This window comes from Lampetra fluviatilis, chromosome 63 (assembly GCF_964198595.1).
Source record: "Lampetra fluviatilis chromosome 63, kcLamFluv1.1, whole genome shotgun sequence".
NCBI classification, from domain to species: domain Eukaryota; kingdom Metazoa; phylum Chordata; class Hyperoartia; order Petromyzontiformes; family Petromyzontidae; genus Lampetra; species Lampetra fluviatilis.
Genome location: NC_136337.1, coordinates 5190337 through 5210858, shown reverse-complemented (window position 1 = coordinate 5210858; position 20522 = coordinate 5190337). Strand labels below are relative to the sequence as shown.

Here is a 20522-nt window from a genome sequence, read left to right as displayed (position 1 = left end):
ATGTTGTGTGATCTGCACAACGTAGCGAGCGAGCGAGCGAGCGGGTGAGCGGATGTGTTGCCGTGACCTGCGGTGTGGCGGTTCGACACTAACCTGGAGGATAAAGCCCCTCTACCTGCCGTATGTAGGCACGGCTAGCCCCACAGGCGAGACCATAGGTAGCCAACGGTGCCTAGATGTTAACCACCTCGCCTGGTATGCAGGAGGTCGTGGGTTCGTTCCCAAGCTTGATGCCTGTGTATTTGGAGTCGGCATGATCTCTCCCTGTGGTCGTGTTGGATTTCATCCGGGTCCTCCGGTTTTTCCCTCCGCATTTCGAATCGATGAGTTATTTGGCTGCGAAACATTTTTCCACGCGATGAGAATCCATCTTCTTGGTTATTCAGACGCTGAGGACGGCTGCTTGCGTTGTGGCCGAAATGTCGTGAGAATTATTTTTATTATTTTATTATTTCCCTTCTACGTGACTTTACCGACAGAACCAAGAAGATGAATCCCTGCAGTCACGAAAGCTTTAAATCGAGATGATAATCCACTTCGCTGGGCAATCATTTGTGGCCAGGTCGCTTCTGTATAAGAGCCTTACCTGATAAAACAATGCAAAGTTTTTGCTTTACCTGCGTGTGGAAGAGGCGGGTAGTAAGGCTGGTGAGCACGACGGGAACGGGTGCGGAAGGGTGAGCGGGGGTGGGGGTGGGGAAGGTGGGGCGAACGAGCCTCTCACCTTCTCGGCGAGCGGACAGTAGCCCTTGAGGAAGTCCGCACAGGCTTCGGCCTTGCGCGACACCTTCACGTGGCTGTAGGGGCAGTCGGCGCTGCTGCACACGCCGCGCAGGTAGTAGCAGCATACAGGCATCTGCCATCGCACGCCGACAAAAAGACGCAGATAATGTCATCGTCACTGTCGTCATCGTCATCATCACGGTCATCGTCACTGTGATCGTCATCATTACCGTGACCGTCATCACTGTCATTGTAACTGTCATCTTCATTATCATTGCCATCGTCACTGTTAATGTCATCATCAATGTCATCGTCAAGTTCCCTTCGCTTTAGCATTTTTTCTAAATATAGATTTTTCTGTTATATTAACGCAAACCCCGGGTGCAAAGCACAAAGCGTAACGCGGCGGGGAGGAGGCATCGAAACTCCGCGGGCAACAGCCCAAGGCTTGGTGCCCCCTGGGGTTTAAAACAGGGGGGAGAAGTTGGGCTGCCGGTCAGGTGGAGATGGCGAGCGAGGGCACGGACGTTCACATGGGGGCGGGAAGCATAGGGGAAGGATGACAAAAATAAGGGGATAAAAGGAGGCGGGAGGAGGGAGGGGAGGGGGGGTAAAAGGGGAAAAAAAACTACACTTTGGTTCTTTCGGTAAAGTCACGTATCAAGAAATTAAATGAAATAATACTATAATAATAGTATTCTATTATTTAATTTCTTTCTACGTGACTTTACCGCAAGAACCAAAGAGTAATTCTCCTGCAGTCACGAAAGCTTTGAATCTAGTTTAAAACTACACTTTTATTTTTGCCAGGCAAGGCACTACTGAGCTACGTAGATTTTGTTTCAAGAAGCGACCCTGGCCATCGCAGATGATAAGCTCAACGGAAGTGGGCTTGTCATCACGTGGAAATGCGGAGGGAAAAAACCGGGGCAAAAAATCCACGCGACTACGGAGAGAACGTGCACACTGCAGCTGCCACCACTGCCGACGCTAGTGGGCTGTAACAGAGCTGTTTGGCTCAAAAGGGGCCTCACCAGCTGAGATAACAACGGCCAGAGTCCGACTTTGGGTCACCAAAAGGGACGAAAGCAGTCAATGGCACAAAACGAGATAAATCCTCGAATCAAGCAGGGCGTCGGAACGAAACAAAAAAACGACGACGGGGGAATCGAAAACATCGATGGACATCGCCGCCGCCGCCGCCGCCGCCGCCGACGGGGCCAGCAACGCGGCGCGCCCCCCCCCCCCCCCCACAGCGAGCATCAGAGGTCGCAAACGGGTTTTGATTCCTTACCCGTATCCGGCCACACCAGGGTCGCAAACGGGTACCCGTACCCGGCCGTACCCGTACCCTACCCGTACCCGGCCGGGTACGGGTAGGGTACGGGTACGGCCGGGTACGGGTACGGGTATCAGGTACCTGATTGCGACCTCTGGGATGAAGCCACGTTGCAGGCGCGGGTGGGTTGATTCTAGGAACTTGAATTGTGAGAAGAGACAAGACGTTGGGAGAGACAAGACGTTGGGGACTCACGGTCTACCCGTACCCGTATCCGGCCGCACCAGGTTCGCAAACGGGTACCCGTACCCGGCTGGGTACGGGTAGCCGGGTATCGGGTAGGGTACGGGTATCGGGTACCCGGTTGCGACGTCTGGCGAGCATCGGTTGTAGGTGGGGGGTTTATGAGGCGGGGGGGGGGAAACACACAGCAAGCGAACCACCACCACCACCATCCCCCCCCCACCACCGCAAGCCAAAAAAAACAAACGCCCCCACCTCTCGCCCTACTCAGCCCTCCCCCCCCACCTCCACCCCACATTATTTTGGAAAGCGCCCTCCCAAAAAGGAACCGCGGGTGCGTGGGACCAGACCGTGGGACCGCGAGGAGCCTCAAGAGCGATTGCGGGCAGCTGGGAGGCCCCCGGTGCTACGCCACCGGATGGAGGCGACCGATCGTCGACGCTAAAATTCCCTCCTCCTGACCCTCCGTCCTGGTGACGGGGGGGAGGGAGGGAGGGAGGGAGGGAGGGAGGGGAGGCAGGGAGGGAGGGGAGGCAGGGAGGGAGGTGCCTTCGCCGCTATGGTGCTGGTAGCGCAGCAGCAGGGGATCTGGTGATGGGTTTTTCGAGGGTGATTTGTGTTTCTTGTTGGTGTCTATGAACACAGTAACACACAATGGAACTAATGTTACACGGGGAAACCCGCGTTATATCTTTGATAGAAAAAAACGGAGCACATAAGCAAAAAAAATTGAAATAAAAAAAAAATACAAACAAACGACATGATGAACGAAGTAAAGTGCCGAAAGACTGAGCATCTTTCTCGTCTGATCGTTTAAAAAATAAAAAAGGAGGGAGGGAGGGGCGGGGAAACGCCCAAGTATTTGCCGCATCTGCCAAGGAGAGGGCCCCGCGTCTGTCTGGGAGGCACAGCACCAGAGAATTCACTTTGAGTCTGATCTTGTCATCTCCGATTGCCGCCGCCCACCGCTGCCGCCACACTACCGGTCCGCCGCCATCGCTCGCCCGCCACCTCTCCCCATGCCCTCCAACCCGGAGCCGCGGTGTGTGGCACGCGCACGTTCACGAGCGCTCGCACGTGTGTTCAAGCGCTCGTTGATTCTGAATGTGGCTGGAAAAACCAGAGGACCCGCAGGATAATCCACGCGACCACGGGGATTGAGACACGCAAACTTCAAATATGCAAGGCGTCAGGGTTGGGATCGAATCCACGACCTCCTGCATACCAGGTGAGGTGGTTAACATCTCACCGCTGCAGCGCCCAATGGTCAGGCGAACAGCACAGACGCAAGAGCGTAGCGTAGTGCAACAAAAAAAATATAGATTTTCGCCGCATCTGCCCCCTGCCGCCCGCAAAGCGGCCACCGCAGCGTCCGATGACGCCTGTTTTTCAGGGGCACGGCGGTCACCGATTCCGGTGCTTCGCCAGGCTCAAACCGTTGCTTGGCTTTCGACGTGGGGAGCGGCGGGCAACTGGGGATCGAACCGGCGACCTCCCGGGTCGCTGGCGCACGAACCGCATGCGGCCGGCAGATCTTCCCACCGTTCAGAATACGAGATCATTACAATTACAACAATTGCTTTCATTTCTTGGCTCAGCCGGGCCGCCGCCGTCGCCGCGAAATAAATTCAATCCTTCCACGGGCCGGCAATAATGAACCGGCGCCGGGCGCTTGCCCCAGATAGGCCGCAGGGTCGGCGCGCCGAGCGAGTAACGCTAGAGGTGGGCGTGCGTCACCGAGCCCGTAAGCCGACACCCGCGGGCGTCTCGAGGAACCCACAATTATTTTTGGACGGGGCGGTGGGGGGCAGCCGCAAGGTGCCTTGCGCCACCCACCGAGGAACGGGTCCGACAGCAAGGGCGGGCTTGGCTGGGCGCACGGGCGGGCGGGCTTGGGAGGTAAAGGCACGGCTGCACTACCCGGGGCGCCGCGGGGGTTTGATCGCGAACGCCAGAACTTCACTTTGGCCCGCAATCTTAACCCGATTTGCTTGAAGCTCACACCGCAGGCGACCGGTGCCACGCACGCACCCCATTTGTCAGAGGCTTGTTTTTCTGGACACCCCCCACCCCGACTCCCCTGTCTCACAAACTGCTGCCCCCCCCTCCACCTCACCCAAGCCACTAGCTAGCATCATATTCCTCCCCGGGAGAACTGGGGGCGGGGCCTAGTACCATGCCGAGGAGGCGTGTGGTGGTTCTCTATCGCCACCCCTGCCACCATCACCCACCCACCTCCCCCCACCGGCGGCGATCGCTCGCCGCTAAAGTGGCCAAAGAGCCGGGCTGAGGATTAGCCAGGACCCCACCCCCACCCCCCCCGCACCCAAACTGACACATGCCCCCTAAAGCCCTGTTGCTATTGCTGCCTCTTGGGTCGATTCCACACAAACCTCTATACCGAGCCAAAACGGATAATTTATACGTCTATTTATAGACAGATCTACACATACTTACTTATTTACCCAGGAAAGCCACACCGAGTCTCAAGACACTCTGTTTAGAGGGTGCCATCACCATGGCCCGAGGGGGCGATGACATCACCGTGGACTGAGGTGGCGATGACGTCACAGTGGCTTAAGGGGGCGATGACGTCACCGTGGCCTAAGGGGGGGCGATGTTTTCAACGTGGCTTACACCCAATCGGGTTAAGTCACACCCCGGTTAACATGTCTCCCCCCCCCCATCGCGTCGTTTCTCAAACAAGTCGTCACTTCATCATGAACGCCGCCGCCACCACCACCACCACCGCCGCCACCACCACCGCCAGCACCACCGCCAGCACCACCGCCAGCACCACCGGGGCACAGTCGACGCGGTGCCGTACGGAGTCACGGTGACGTCCCCACCGCCCCGTGGGTCACCGCGACCGACGGGGCGGCTGCTGAGGAGTCTGCCTCACCTTCTCTCTGGACACCTTGTGCGAGAACTGGCAGGTCCCGTCCGTCTTCCTGCAAGTCCCGCGCAGGAACCTGCGGGTGGGCCACGAGACGTCAGGCACTGAACGTCATCGTCGTCGTCTTCTTCTTGGTCGTGATCACTGTCACCGTCACCGTCACTGTCATCGTCATCGTCACGGTCATCGTCGTCATCATCAATGTCATTGTGATCGTCAGTCACCGTCACTGTCATCGTCATCGTCACAGTCATTGTTATCATCATCAATGTCACCGTCATCATCATCATCACCATCATCGTCATCGTCATCATCATCACTGTCATTGTGATCGTCAGTCATCGTCATAGTCATTGTCATTATCATCAATGTCACCGTCATCATCGTCATCGTCACAGTCATTGTCATCATCACTGTCATCATTGCTGTTAATGTCATCATCGCTGTCATCGTCATCATCACTGTTATCATCACTTTTATCATCACCGTCATCATCACTGTTACATCACCATCAGCCAAAATACAGCAGCACAGCGATCGGCGCACGGCAGCGGACCGGTTCCGCGCCTATCGGGACTCATCTGCACCACGAACTCACCGCGTGCACACGGCCACTTTGTCGGGGTCGTGCAGGAAGGTGCAGGCGTCGCCGCGGTTGCAGCGGCCGAAGCGGTTGTAGAAGGTGCAGTAGTCGCGCGGTCGCTCCAGCCGTCGCCACAGCCTCGCCCGGCGGATGAGCTGCACACTCCGCTGCACGGCGCTCCTGACACCGCCATCGATACCGCCCCGCGATCAGCATCGCCACAATCGACGTCGCTAACATCATCGTCGTCGTCGTCACGACCACCGCTTACGACCAACGTCAACTACCATCATCATCACGACGACAATGTCTCTAACCATCATCATCACCGCCACCACAATCAACATCACTCCCATTATCATCGCCACAATCGACGTCGCTAACATCATCACGGCAATCAGCATCACGACCACAATCAATGCCGCTATCATCACCACAATCAACTTTACTGCCACAATCATCATCATCACCACGATCAACGTCACTACTACCATTAATCTGGCCAGCGAACAAGACTAGGCAAAATGGCTCTCTGGAGCTTTCACAGCACAAACGGGATAGACTAAACTAAAAATAATGTTTTGTTTTACCAGGTAAGACTCACTCAGCTGTGTAGTTATTTTTCAGAAGCAACCTGGCTATCACAAATGATAGCCCGACAAAGTGGCTCATCGCGTGGACATTTAGAGCAGACAAATGCTCTAAATGCATCACGTAAAAAAATGCATCACGACCCGGAGCAAAATCCAGTTGGCCACGGGAAGAGAGACACGCAAACTCCTCATGCACAGCAGGCCTCGTCAGGGTCGGGATCGAACCCACGACTACCTGACTACCAGGCGAGGTCGCCAAGATCTCGCCACCGTTGTGGAAGGGACGTGTCTCAGATGACGCTTCGAAAAGAACGTCACGGGAAGGGGGGGGGCGGGGGACAGAATATTTCACGGGAACTTCCATCATAATATAGGGTTTTGGGTCAGATCGCGTTATTTATAAATGTGTCGTAACCCTCCACCACCCGACACGGCCAAACAGTAAAAAAATGTGTCACGTTTTTCAACGGACAAAATAATTCACTTCTTTAGCCCACCGGTGTGCTGAAGAGAGAATCAACAGCATTTATAAATTTGAGTAGTACGACGTTTCGCTGATCATTACAATCAGCTTCATCGGGCAAGAATGGTGAAGCTCTCCTGTTGCTTCCGGTTATAAATAGAGCAGCATCAGGGTGACGTCATCATTTAATTCAATTCAATCTGGTGCAGTGATTCGAGGCAAAGAGGGGGAGGGTATTGCAATTATATAGATTGGTAATCATCCAATTGTTATTCATTGGTATTTGTTTCCCTTAGAAGGAACTGTAATTGTATTTATTTAAATTTCAATTTAAAGCTTTCGTGACTGCAGGGATTCATCTTCTTGGTTCTTTCGATAAAGTCACGTAGAAGGGAAATAATAAAATAATAAAATAAAACATTATAAAATAATTCTCACGACGTTTCGGCCACAACGCAAGCAGCCGTCCTCATGTTTTATTTTATTATTTCATTATTTCCCTTCTACGTGACTTTACCGAAAGAACCAAGAAGATGTATTTATTTAACAATACGCTTCCTTGACTACGACGTGACGGGGGACGGGAGGTTTAACTGCGGGGCGACTCACGAGGCGAGGACGCGGCTGCTGCTGCTGTTGTTGTTGCTGGCCGAGAATGAGAGGTTGCCGGGGCTGAGCGTCGCCGGCGATCGAGCGAAGAACATCGTGCTGGCCCCCAGCCCTGCAACACGCGCACAAAGACAAAGATCCCCTTCACCACCGTGTAGCCTTAGCAGACAGTTGGGGGCAAGTGCTGTTAGCGAGCACCTATGAAGGCCGGCACTGCGGCACACGAGGGGGTGGGTGGTTAGCACTGCGCCCGATCGCCTTTGTCCCCGCAGTGGCGATGTTTACGCACCGCACCAGGTGCTCATTTGAGGCTGAGTCGACCTAGAGGAAGCCCGGGACCGGTTCAGATAATCGTCACTGGTGTTGGCCGTGAGCGGGAATCGAACTCGGGCCGTCAGGCTCCGTAGTGCAGCGCGCAAACGGCTACACCACCGCCACGCACAATGACAAAGATCCCCCGTATAACCTTAACAGACTGTAGGGGCAAGTGCTGTTAGTGAGCACCTATGAAGGCCGGAACGGTACACGAGGGGGTGGGTGGTCAGCACCACGCCCGACTGCCTTTGTCTCCCCAGCGGCGATGTTTACACACCGCACCAGGTACTCATTTGAGGCTGAGTCAAACTAGGGGAGGCCCAGGACCGGTTAAGATAATCGTCACTGGTGTTTGCCGTGAGCGGGAATGGAACCCGGGTCGCCAGGTTCGTAGTGCAGCGTAGCGCTAACCGCTACACTACTGCATCGGTCGGGCGGCACCGTGCCACCGCCGTCGTCGTACGGAATATTAAAGTAAACACTTTTCTATTTCACCAGCTAAGGCCCACTGGGCTACGTTGGCTCTTTTTCACAAGCGACCTGGCTCTCACAAATGATCGCTCAATGGGGAGAGAAAAACCGTAGAAAAATCCACGCGGCCACGGCGAGACGGAGCATGCAAACTCCAAAAATATACAGGCGTCAGGGTCAGGATGGAACCCACGGCCGCCTGTATACCAGGCGTTACGGGTGGCACCGTTAGTACGCCAGGGACTGTCAGCGGTGGGTGCCCTACTCGGTGAGTGCAGTCGACGCAGCTTCTTGCCCGAGTGGCTCGCCGAGTAGCGCACGCCGCCCTGGTTCACGTACACGTGCAGCGTCTTGCCTCCTGCGTGGGGGGGGAGGGCAGGGGAGGGGGGGGGGTCGAGAAGGTGGAGCAGGCGGTGGGGAGGGGGGCGGAGGGGCGGTGATCGTCCAACATGTGCACGACAAATCAATGGCTTCAGCCTTTTCCCTTCCGTGACGTCTGCAAGTTGCAGGGTGGGTCCCCGTTCAGAGAGGCGGCGTCACGCCGTTGTTTTTAAAGACAGTGTTGCTCACCGCACAGAACCGTAGCGACACCACCGCACCCTACGATAGGTGCCTCGGTACCGATAAAGCAACTCTATTTCGGTGTACCTCATCAGAATGGGAAAGGGTTAAGGAACCCAACACGCGGGGACCGAGCGTACTCGCCGCTCGTTGCAGAGGTTCCACGTTCGGTGCTGAAAGCCAATTGGCTATTTGAACAGCTGATGCAAAAAAGATGTAACTACACATTTTTGGACCATCTTATTTGACAGGCACTATTTTACTTTACCGAGTGTTAATATCCCCAGCTTTTAACAGTACTCTCCTTTTTGTATTTGATTGTCAACCAACGCTGGGTAAAACAACATGGGCATTTTCGTTCTCTTCTAGCATGTGCACCAACAGGTGCACTAACAGTTCCACATGCACTCTCTTTTAGCCCCGCCCCCCCTCCCAATACGTTCCATTCATTGGCTACCACATTCAGATAAGCCCCTCCTCCCCCCTTAACTTGTATTTAAGAACTTGTATCTTGGAATCCCTGCCTCACTTGATACAGCAAATCTAGCTGTGACGGTCCCACCTGATGACGGAGACTTGTTTTGCCTCTGAAACGTCGTGATTTATTATTTTATTTATATTATCACTTTTAGTAATTTTAAATTTTATTTTCTACCCACGTGATTTTACCGAACAAACCTAAGAGTATGAATCCTTGCAGTCACGAAAGCTTCAAATCTAGAAATTGAACAGCTGACTTGGACGGAAGGGGATTCTTTTGGCAGCTCGCACCCGTCTTGTCAACCGACGCGCGGGGGGGGTGGGGGGTGGGGAGACGAGAGCCGAACCGGCGACCTGTAGATTGCGAATTCCAGCGCTGCGAGTCCAGCGTGCTCACCGCAGAGGTCGCAAGCGGGTTTTGATTCCTTACACGTACCCGGCCGCACCAGGGTCGCAAATGGGTACCCGTACCCGTACCCAGCCGGGTAGGGGTACCCGTTCCCTACCCGTACCCTACCTGAAATGAGTGACAAACGGTGACTCACCAGTGACTCACGGCCTACCCGTACCCGGCCGCACCAGGATCGCAAACGGCTACCCGTACCCGGCCGGGTACGGGTAGCCGGGTATCGGGTAGGGTACGGGTATCGGGTACCCGGTTGCGACCTCTGATACCACCCCAACCCCCCGGCCCCACCGATCTCCCCCCCCATACCTTTGGCTCGCGAGCGAGCTGGCGATGGGGTCCTAGCGGGCGATGAGGCCGCTCCCTGGCCCTGCTGCTGCTGCTGTGACGGTGGCCGCGCGTGGCCGGCTCGTGCGAGCCGCTGGGCCGTCACGCTGTAGGCCACGCCGCCGATGAGTCGCAGGCACCTCCGGCCCCACCACACGTCGGCGCTGTGGGGGAGGCGCACGCGTGCGTGTGCGTGCGTGTGTGTGTGTTACACGCGAGAAGCAGCACCAATCAATTCTAGATTTGACTGCAAGGATTCATACTCTTCATTCTTTCGGTAAAGTCACGTAGGTAAAAAATGAAATTAAAATTAATAAAAAAAATAAAAACACTTGATCCAGATTTTTCACTGTGACAGTTTCACCTGAAGACGGAAACTTGTGTTGCCTCCGAAACGTCGTGATTTTATTGTTTTTATTTTTTATTAATTTTAATTTCATTTTTTACCTACGTGACTTTACCGAAAGCACAAATCAAATCAATGATCCAATTAATCAGCGTTGAACGTACCACACGCACGCCACGCACACCACCAGCGTGAACACACCACGCACACGGTGTAATCACTGATCAAACAGCACACACGCGCACGGCACAGCGCAGCGCACGCACGTGCCCGGCACAGTGAGCGCAGCTCACACACACGCGCAGAGCACAATTCAGCACACACACGCACAGCACAATGCAACGCAGCATACACACACACACAGTACACACACACAGGACACACACACAGGACAGCACAGACACAGGACAGCACAGACACGCACAGCACACACGCACAGCAAAACACAGCACACACGCACGGCACAACGTAGCACACACGCACGCACAGTACAACGCAGCGCGCACACACACACGCACGCACAACACAGCACACACACGCACTGCGCACAGGGAAAGCCGCACCTGCTTTGCGTCTGGGTCAGGTCGGCCTGGGGCCGCGACTTGATGACGCTCATCCTCCTGCGGGAGACACGCGCGGAGCTCACTCTCGACCGCTCGCTCTCAACCCGTGGTTCCCAACATTCATCGCCCCTACCAGCTCTAAGAGCCTCCACACAGACCACACCTACCAGCCCTACGACCTCACCCGCCCTCCTACCACACCTACACCCCTACCACCCCGATCACACCTCAAGTTTCAAGTTTCATTTATTAGGTATAGCCCTGTGAGCCATTCGGCTCTTGAATCGGGTGCAACCGCAACAAACAAAAAAACAAAAACATGAACAAGAAAACATTTTAAAGTAACTGTGCAAACAGGAAATCCAAGAAAAGACAGCAAAATATTGCAGAAAAAGCACCGTACACCAACACTGTGTACCTACACCCCTACCAGCCTTACAGCCCTATTAGCCCCACTACTCCACACATCCCTACCACCCCTACACCCCTACCAGACCCACAGCCCTACCAGCCCTACCAGGCCTACCACCCCTACACCCCTACCCGACCCACAGCCCTAACAGGACTACCAGGCCTACCACTCCTACACCCCTACCCGACCTACAGCCCTACCAGCCGCACACCCCTAGCGTGGAAGAGTTTGCCCAAACTTCCTCTTGTCTGGGGCCCCCTCTAGTGGAGGCATTCCGGCCAGGAGGAATCTTTCGCCGCCTGCGTCGCGTTCGACGGGCACGCACCGCATCATGAAGTCTCCGCGCGCGTGCGGCCCGCTCCGTGGCATGCGTGGGGACACGGGGCCCCACGGCTGCCGCACCAGCTTGTACCTGCGGCAAAGCCAGCAGCAGAAAGAGATTGTCACGGCGGCGGCGTCGTCGCTAGCGCCACCAGGGCACCCGGCCACTAGGGCACCCACCCACCAGGCCGGCCCGTTCGTGTCGGGCAGCTCATTAAGGTCACGGGGGCAAAGGGGGCAGCGGGGGGTGGCAGCGGGCGAAAGCGAGGGTGGGGGGTAAAATACAAAGCGCATTTTGGCAAATAGTGCACGCACTGTCTAATATTAGAGTCCGGTCTGCAAATCCCACGGTGGGATTGAAATCGAATCCCTCGTTAGAAGAAACCCACCACCACCCCCCCATCTCCCGGCACCCCTCCCACGAAACTTTTGGTACATTTGTCATTAATTTCACCGCCGGTTAATCTCGGCGACGGGGTTATTATTGGGCCGGGGCGCCGTTCAAGTTGAGCTTCTTGGGCGCGTTGGCTGTTGTGGGATAAAGTCCGCGAGGGCCCCCCCCCCCTCATTTGGCGATGGCAGTCGTGGTGGTGGTGGGCGCAGGAAGGGCGGGGGACCCACGACAAAATGTTGTTAGAAAACAAAAGTACATCACGAAATGATTGGCGCCAGCGCTTAGGTGTAACCGTCATTATGAATCACCATGCGAGTTTTGAATAGCGTTATGATGTGTTATGAGCGGCAATGCGACGCTCGCTGGAAGACGTATAATTACCGTAAAAATGTAAACTATTCTTGCTTTTTCCCACCCCGCTGTATTTATTTATTGAATCGCCAAGTTGCCGAGCACGCAACCCCTGAAATGCAAGGGCTCTGAAACGCAAAAGCACGCCGCACCGTTGAAGTGTGACAGCCGAGGGTGAACACACCTCTCAAACCGAGCGAGGTTCACGCGAACTCGGGCGGGAGAGAGAAAACGTGCGCTCAAAAACGAATGAATGGTTGATCATCGGTGCTTTCTAACCGTTCAACCATCACAGCTGCAATACGCAGCGTCTCTCGCATCGCAACGTAGCGTGGTATAACGCGTGCGTGTGTTTTAGCTTCTTGATGACGTTACCAGCCATGTAGAAAAAACCCTTAGAATTTTTCGTTTTAAAGCTTTCGTGACTGCAGGGATTCATATTCTGGGTTCTTTCGGTAAAGTCACGTAGAAGGGAAATAATAAAATTGTAAAAATAAAACAATCAAATTCTCACGATGTTTCGGCCACAATGCAATCAGCCGTCCTCAGGTGAAGAATGAAGAGCTGTCGGAAAGACAGCATCCTAATGAATACTGCTAAGCTTGGCAGCTTAAAATACGCTGCCAAGCTTAGCAGTGTTCATTAGGATGCTGTCTTTCCGACAGCTCTGTTCTTCACCTGAGGACGGCCGCTTGCGATGTGGCCGAAACGTCGTGAGAATTTTATCATGTTTTATTTTTATCATTTTATTATTTCCCTTCTACGTGACTTTACCGAAAGAACCAAGAATATGAATCCCTTAGTATGTCCATGAGCCACAAGGTACGCAGGGCATATATTTATCTACGTGTTCATTCCAGCCATTCTCTATCCTCCAATGGATGAAGACCTCCCCACGTCTTGTCACACATCGTGGGGGTTGACTGCGTTTGTTTGACCATACTTCGCCGTGCTGGTCTATGCGGGCTGGCGAGGCGGAAACGGGGAAGGACAACGACTGTTCGGCGTGACCGAGAATCGAAATCGGGCGGGTGGATTTTGTAGCACAGCAAAACTAACCACTTCGCCACTGTTCCATCCGACTGTTGGGCCAAGACTCAAGAGAATACACGTGTCGGATGGGTGTGGACCAGGTTGACCCGGGTCACTGGGTCAGCCGGGTCAGCGGCGGTTACACGCACCTGGTCCTGAGCGCCACCTTCCCGGTGACGCGCGGCGTGGCCGCTGTGGCGTAGAGCACGCTCCTGCGCCGCACGAACTTCGTCCGGTTCCTCGCCGGGGCCAAAATCGTCGCGCAGGGGCAGGCGGCGGCCGCGGACGGCGAGGGCGTTCTCAAAGTGCCGCCACCGTCGCCGCCGCTCGACTTCCACTTGTAGCGCGAGGTTCCGGGACGCACCGCGGCGGGAGAAGCGGCTTCAGGAGCGGCCGTAAATCGCGGCGGACGTCCCTTCTGCGGCTTTGCCGTCGCTGCCGCCGCCGCGGCGATAGTGGCGCCGGCCGACGACGTCGCCGAACCGACCTCGGTGGACTCGGCGTCCGTCCGTCGAGACCGCATCACGGGAGACAAGCCCCAGCCGGGCGAAACACCGGACGCAGGCGAGGCGGCGAGCGGGCCGCCGCGTCCGGCGGTGGCGCCCGTCCACACGTACTTGGTGCCGGCGGCGGCGGCGGTGGCCGCCTTCGAGCGGGCCGACAGCGGCGTGCTGCTGCGCAGCTTCGTGGCCTGCTGCTGCAACTGCTGCAACTGCTGCAGCTGCTGCAGCTGCTTCTTGTCGCCGCCACGGACGCGAGCCGCCGCGACTGACGCCGGCGCGGGGCCCGGAGCGGAGCCCTTCGGAACGTCGGCCTTCGCGCCGGCGGGGGGCGGCGCGCACAGACGGGGGCCGTCGCCACGAGTAGCGCGACAGCCCGTCGGCGCAAATCACGGGCTTCCTGGGCGCGCGGCAGACGCTCGGTGCCGCCGGACTGCGGCACGCCAGCGTCACGCCGAGCGGTCCCGGCGGCACGGCCGCGGCTTTGCCGGAGCCGTTCGTCGGGACGGCCCCCGCCGCCTGGACCGCCGGGACGCTCGACGTCACGGCCGTGGCGGGGCCGAGACGGAGACGGGCGGACGCTGCCGGTCGTTTCGGCCTGCCGGGCGCCGGCGGCGGCAGAACGGAAGCGACGGTCGGTGGCGAGGAGACAACACGGGCGCGTGCCGGGTTGGTCCACGTGCAGGACGAAGGGTCGACCAGGCCACGGCCCGAGAGGTGATCCGACGGCCAGCGTGGCGCGTCTCCATGCTGACTCCTGTGTGCGTTGATGAGACCTGTGGGGTGAGGACGAAGGGGGGCAGGGGGGAGGGAGGGGGGTTGCAGGAGGTGGGGGTGGGGAATAAAACACCATGGGACAAAGTTAAACATTGCAAAACAACGAAAACAAGGTAAACTATTGAGATGTATCTTCTTGGTTCTTTCGGTAAAGTCACGTAGAAGGGAAGTAATAAAATAATAAAAATAAAACATAATAAAATAATTCTCACGACGTTTCGGCCACAACGCAAACAGCCGGGACGTCGAAAGGCCAAAACCGGCAAGGCCGCCACCACCGGCCTTAAGTCCACGACATGGGCAGCAGCTACAGGCTTTCCGGATCACAGTGGACGCAGCAGAGTGGGCGGACAGAGGGCGGGTACAACTTGAAGAGTTGATGCGCTAGATGGCCTCGCTGGACGGTTCACCTTCCAAGGCCGCGCTGCGACACGGCCAGGGAATGGATTGAAACACCTCGTGGGGAGTCGTGCCCTTCATCCGGCCATCTGGGGATATCCGCGCGAGGTGCACACGTGCAGGCGGTGTTGAAGCGGGCATCGGTCATTCCACCGCGCTCGCGAGTGTCGGCGCCTCTGAGATTGCGCTCGCTGTTTCGCCACGCCGCTCATTGCGGCTGACACTGTGGTTAAGCGAAATCAGCCGGTTGTATTGCAAGTGCTGAAAGCGTCGGATGAACCGGTTGCGTTGAATGCACACACTCCGATGGCGCACGTGTCAGCTGTAGAGGAGGTGGAAAAGGGAGAGAACGCTAACGTGACTGGAGCATGTTCACCAGCGAACGACGAGGGGGAGATGTTGTCGAGTGACCAGCCCGCCGCACTCGTTGGGTTGCTGACGGAATTTTCTGATGTGTTCAGCCATTCGAAGTATGACTTGGGAAGGGCCGATGCTATTAAGCAAGTGATTTAAATGAGGGGGGGGGGGAAGGGGGGCAGACCCATTCCGCAAAATGCTTATAGAATGAGCATCCCAGAAGAAAATAATTATCCGGGAATGTGTGAAAGACATGTTAGAAGCGGACATAATCAGGATGGGAGTGCACGCTTTTGCATCGACTAACAGACGCTTAAATGAAGCGTCAGTTGCAGACGCTTACCCACTTCCAAGAATCGATGAGTCTATTGGTGCATTATCGGGAGCGAATTATTTTTTTCTATGCTTGACTAAAATTGGGGATATTGGCAACTGGCACTTTATGAAGCCACTAAGCATAAAACAGCATTTGTTACACCAGGGGGACTCATCTTCTTGGTTCTTTCGGTAAAGTGACGTAGAATGGAAATAATAAAATAATAAAATAAAACATAATAAAATTCTTCTCACGACATTTCGGCCACAACGCAAGCAGCCGTCCTCAGGTGAAGACCAGGTCTGTCGGGGAGACAGCGTCTGAATGAAACAGCACCATGCTTGGAGCGTATATTTAAGCTGGGTTGGAAGGGGGGGAAGGGCGCTGTTTCATTCAGACGCTGTCTTCCCGACAGACCTGGTCTTCACCTGAGGACGGCTGCTTGCGTTGTGGCCGAAACGTCGTGAGAAATATTTCATTTTGTTTTATTTTATTATTTTATTTCCATTCTACGTGACTTTACCGAAAGAACCAAGAAGATGAATCCCTGCAGTCACGAAAGCTTTAAATCGAAATTTAACCAGGGGGACTGTTTGAGTTCAACGTTTTGGCGATGGGCCTCCAAGCTTTGCCAGCTACGTTCCAAAGACTCGTGGAAACGGTGTTAGCTGGCTTCCAATGGGACTGCTTGCTTGAATTACTTCGACGATGCTATTGTGTTCACCAGCACATTTGAGGAGCACTTTGCATGAGGTACTTACCCCGCTTGAAGGCGGCTAATCTGAGATTAAAACCGCACATGTGTTGTATTTTGCAGAAAGAAGTTAAATATTTGGGCCACGTAGTCAGTCAGGAGAGGGTGGCTACAGATACAGAAAATAATCGGAGTGTGCAAGACTGGCCCACACCAAAGAATGTCACGGAAGTCCAGCAATTTCTTGACTTAGCCACTTACTATAGGAAGCTTGTGAAGGCTTTTATATCAATTGCTCGACCAAATGCATGCATTAACAGCTAAGCGACATTCATTCCAGTGGGGCGCGGAGGAGTAGAAATCCTCTTCTTGGTTCTTTCGGTAAAGTCACGTAGAATGGAAATAATTAAATAATAGAATAAAACATAATAAAATAATTATAAATATTATTTTATTATGTTTTATTTTATTAAAATAATAATATTTTATTAAAATAATAAAATAAAACATAATATCATATTTTTAACCTCTCTGGAAATGAAAGAGGTGTTAAGATGTTCACACTTTGATTCTGGCCACAACAAAAAAGATAAATTTTTAAAAATAGTATTGAACCCTAAGAAACGCGAACCCCGATTGCATTTCCCACCGCGGACAGGCGATGTCCGCGCGCGCCCATTGGCTCGCGCCGCGTCACGCGGTGTGGCAGCCGCCGGCGCCGATTGGCCGAGCGAGGCGCGCGGCGTAAGCGGTCTACGCAATTCAAAGTCGTTACAACCAAACTGCATTTAATGTAATTTTAACAAATAATCTCTTCATTTTTAATCGGTTAAAAATTTATTTTAAGTTATATAACCTATCGTGTTTTATATATTTTTTGGCTAATACCGTGCGTAAAAAAAACATCTGTTTAAAAAAACATATGTTTAAAAAAAACATGTTAAAAAAAAACATCTGTTTAAAAAAAACATCTGTTTAAAAAAAACAACGGTTTTAATACCAGACATACTCTTTGTTTTTTCGGTAAAGTTACGTCGGTAAAAAAATTTAATAAATTAAATCACGACGTTTCGGGCGCAACACAAGCGTCCTTATTATTGGTTCTTTCGGTAAAGTCGCGTAGAAGGGAAAAAATAAAATAATATAAAACAATAAAAATTCTCACGTTTCGACTGCAACACAAGCAATCATCATCAGATCCGTTGCAGTCGAAAAGTCGTGAGAATTTTTATTGTTTTATATTTTTATTATTTTATTATTTCCCTTCTACGTGACTTTACCGAAAGAACCAAGAATATACACACCGCTTAAGTGTGCCGATTTAAAAAAAATTACCTACGTGACCTTACCGAAAAAAAACAAAAAATCCTTGCAGTCACGAAAACTTCAAATCTACAGCATTACCTGTTAACCCCATGTCAGTGCCCCTATACCTTATTACAGACCCTCATATATCTCAAAGTTCATCCTAAAAAACAAAAGTACCATCACAAGGGACAAACAGAGACAAATATTAGTTGTGCCCGCATTGTTTGGTAGTACATTTGGTAGTACATGTTATGTAGAGTTATTGTTAAATTTCAATCAGTGCCAACGATCACTGTGACATTATTGGAACCTCATTTGCCAATAAAAAATATGATAATTGGTTTTTTACCCTTCTATCTGTCAACAAAACTGACACCTTTTTTACAAGGAGTCATGTTTGCATAGACCACAATACCTGCGGTCATAATGCAAACAAAAAACATAACTCTGATAATGTATGCATTGTCCTTGAAGTTGATTGGTTCACACCCGAGACAGCTTTCCTTAGAGCCTAGTCTCACATGGTGTTGGACCAGATGACGCCAAAAGGAGCACAACTCAAAGACAATGCACCATCAGAGTATGAGAGCTCGGGGCAAGCATTTACACCATCGGTACCTCATTTGCCAGTAAAAAATATAATCGGTTTTTTACCCTTCTATCTGGCAGGTATTGTGGTCTATGTAAACATGACTCCTTTTTAAAAAAAGGTGTCAGTTTTGTTGCCAGATAGAAGGGTAAAAAAACAATTATCACTGTGACATTGTTTGCATAGCTTTATTTTGGTGATTTCGAAAACGTTTTGGTTTAGCCATATTTGTTTGTTGTAGTACAGAGTTAGACTGATAACTTTAATCTAAATGGTCTTATGTTATTGTTTGACTTGCATACGGTGCTTTTTCTGGAAGACTTTGCTGGTTTTTCCTGGATTTTTCTGTTTGCGCCTAGTAACTTTAAGATGTTTTCTTGTTCATGTTTTAGTTTTTTTGTTTGTTGCGGTTGCACCCGATTCAAGAGCCACATGGCTCACAGGGCTTTACCAAATAAATGGCTTCCTCCTCCTCATGATCAAGATTCAAATCAAGAATGAATGACACAGACTGTAGAGGCAAGTGCTGTTAGCGAGCACCTATGAAGGCCGGGCCCGGTAACACGAGGGGGTGGGTGGCCAGCCCCACGCCCGGCCGCCTTTGTCTCCCCAGCGGCGATGTTTACGCAACCGCACCAGGTACTCATTTGAGGCCGAGCCGACCTAGGGGAGGGCCCAGGCACGTTTCAGATCATCGTCAGTGGGGTTGGCGACAGCCGTGAGCTGGAATCGAACTCCTCGGGTCGCTGGGTTCGTAACGCAGCGCACTAACCACTGCGCCACCGCTCCCCACAAAGACAAAGATCCCCCGTGTAGCCTCAACAGGCTGTAGGGGCAAGTGCTGTTAGCGAGTCACCTATGAAGGTGACTCGCTAACAGGGGGTACACGAGGGGGGGGGGGTACACGAGGGGGGGGGGGGTACACGAGGGGGGGGGGTACACGAGGGGGGGTACACGAGGGGGGGTACACGAGGGGGGGTACACGAGAGGGGGGGGGTACACGAGGGGGGGTACACGAGGGGGGGTACACGAGAGGGGGGGGTACACGAAGGGGGGTACACGAGGGGGGGGGTACACGAGGGGGGGTACACGAGAGGGGGGGGGTACACGAGGGGGGGTACACGAGGGGGGGTACACGAGGGGGGGGGTACACGAAGGGGGGTACACGAGGGGGGGGGTACACGAGGGGGGGTACACGAGGGGGGGGGGGGTACACGAGAGGGGGGGGTACACGAGGGGGGGTACACGAGGGGGGGGTACACGAGGGGGGGTACACGAGGGGGGGGGTACACGAGGGGGGGTACACGAGGGGGGGGGGTACACGAGGGGGGGGTACACGAGGGGGGTACACGAGGGGGGGGGTACACGAGGGGGGTACACGAGGGGGGGGGGTACACGAGGGGGGTACACGAGGGGGGGGGTACACGAGGGGGGTACACGAGGGGGGGGGTACACGAGGGGGGGTACACGAGGGGGGGTACACGAGGGGGGGGGGTACACGAGAGGGGGGGTACACGAGGGGGGGTACACGAGGGGGGGGGGGTACACGAGGGGGGGGGCAACACTCTCCCAAGCGCTGATGGTTTACACGCACACGTACAGTACACCACTGTACGTACACAACTACTGGCTTATAAGACGCGCTACTCTCTCCACGTTTCGCTTTAAAACACAAACGGGGTGGTGGGTGGAGAGGGGGGTGTGTCTTATAACCTGTAGAAGCTATTTACGACGACGACGATGATGAAAACAATTAGGAAGAGCCGAGTCTGTCGCCTGCTCAACACGCAGCCCGCGAAGGCGATCGGCTGTCGTCTGGGCTAGCGATACCAAGAGGGGAACGATCGAACGACCAACGAATGGAGACGCAAATGAACGATCCGGACCGACGTGTGAAAGCGACGAGACGCGTACCTGTGAGGAAGCGAATCTGCCTCTGCAGGGACTCCTTTTCCTCCATTGACATTAGGGGGCTTTATCCTCCTCCTTCAGCGCATTCCGACGGTTTTAAAGACGTCCTCTTCTTCTTCTTGTTTGTAAACAAATTTAAGCACGCATTGTTATGTGTTTTTTTAAAAGAGAATAATAAAAGCAACGTTTATAAATGCCCAAGCCGGAGTTCACCGATCAGCTGTTCGCTTTTCATCCCCAAGCAGAACAGGCCTCGTGACGTCACCGGTGACGCAATCCCCCACACCAAACTCCCCCCCCCCT

The 20522-nt window shown here is 53.8% G+C and overlaps 1 protein-coding gene across 1 annotated transcript in view; it reads right to left on the bottom strand.

Moving 5' to 3' along the window:
- Nucleotides 1-20274, bottom strand: part of LOC144951638 (uncharacterized) — a 37861-nt gene extending 17587 nt beyond the window's left edge. Inside the window, exons 1-12 of the mRNA XM_078881928.1 lie at nt 20223-20274; nt 15056-15133; nt 14262-14644; nt 13518-14182; nt 11596-11682; nt 10859-10915; nt 9932-10113; nt 8441-8533; nt 7390-7501; nt 5740-5904; nt 5148-5217; nt 725-856 (exon numbers count right to left, since the gene is read on the bottom strand). Coding sequence (XP_078738054.1) covers nt 725-856; nt 5148-5217; nt 5740-5904; nt 7390-7501; nt 8441-8533; nt 9932-10113; nt 10859-10915; nt 11596-11682; nt 13518-14182; nt 14262-14644; nt 15056-15133; nt 20223-20274 — 2076 coding nt within the window. The remainder of the gene's footprint in view (nt 1-724; nt 857-5147; nt 5218-5739; nt 5905-7389; nt 7502-8440; nt 8534-9931; nt 10114-10858; nt 10916-11595; nt 11683-13517; nt 14183-14261; nt 14645-15055; nt 15134-20222) is intronic.
- Between the last annotated feature and the right edge of the window lie 248 nt (nt 20275-20522).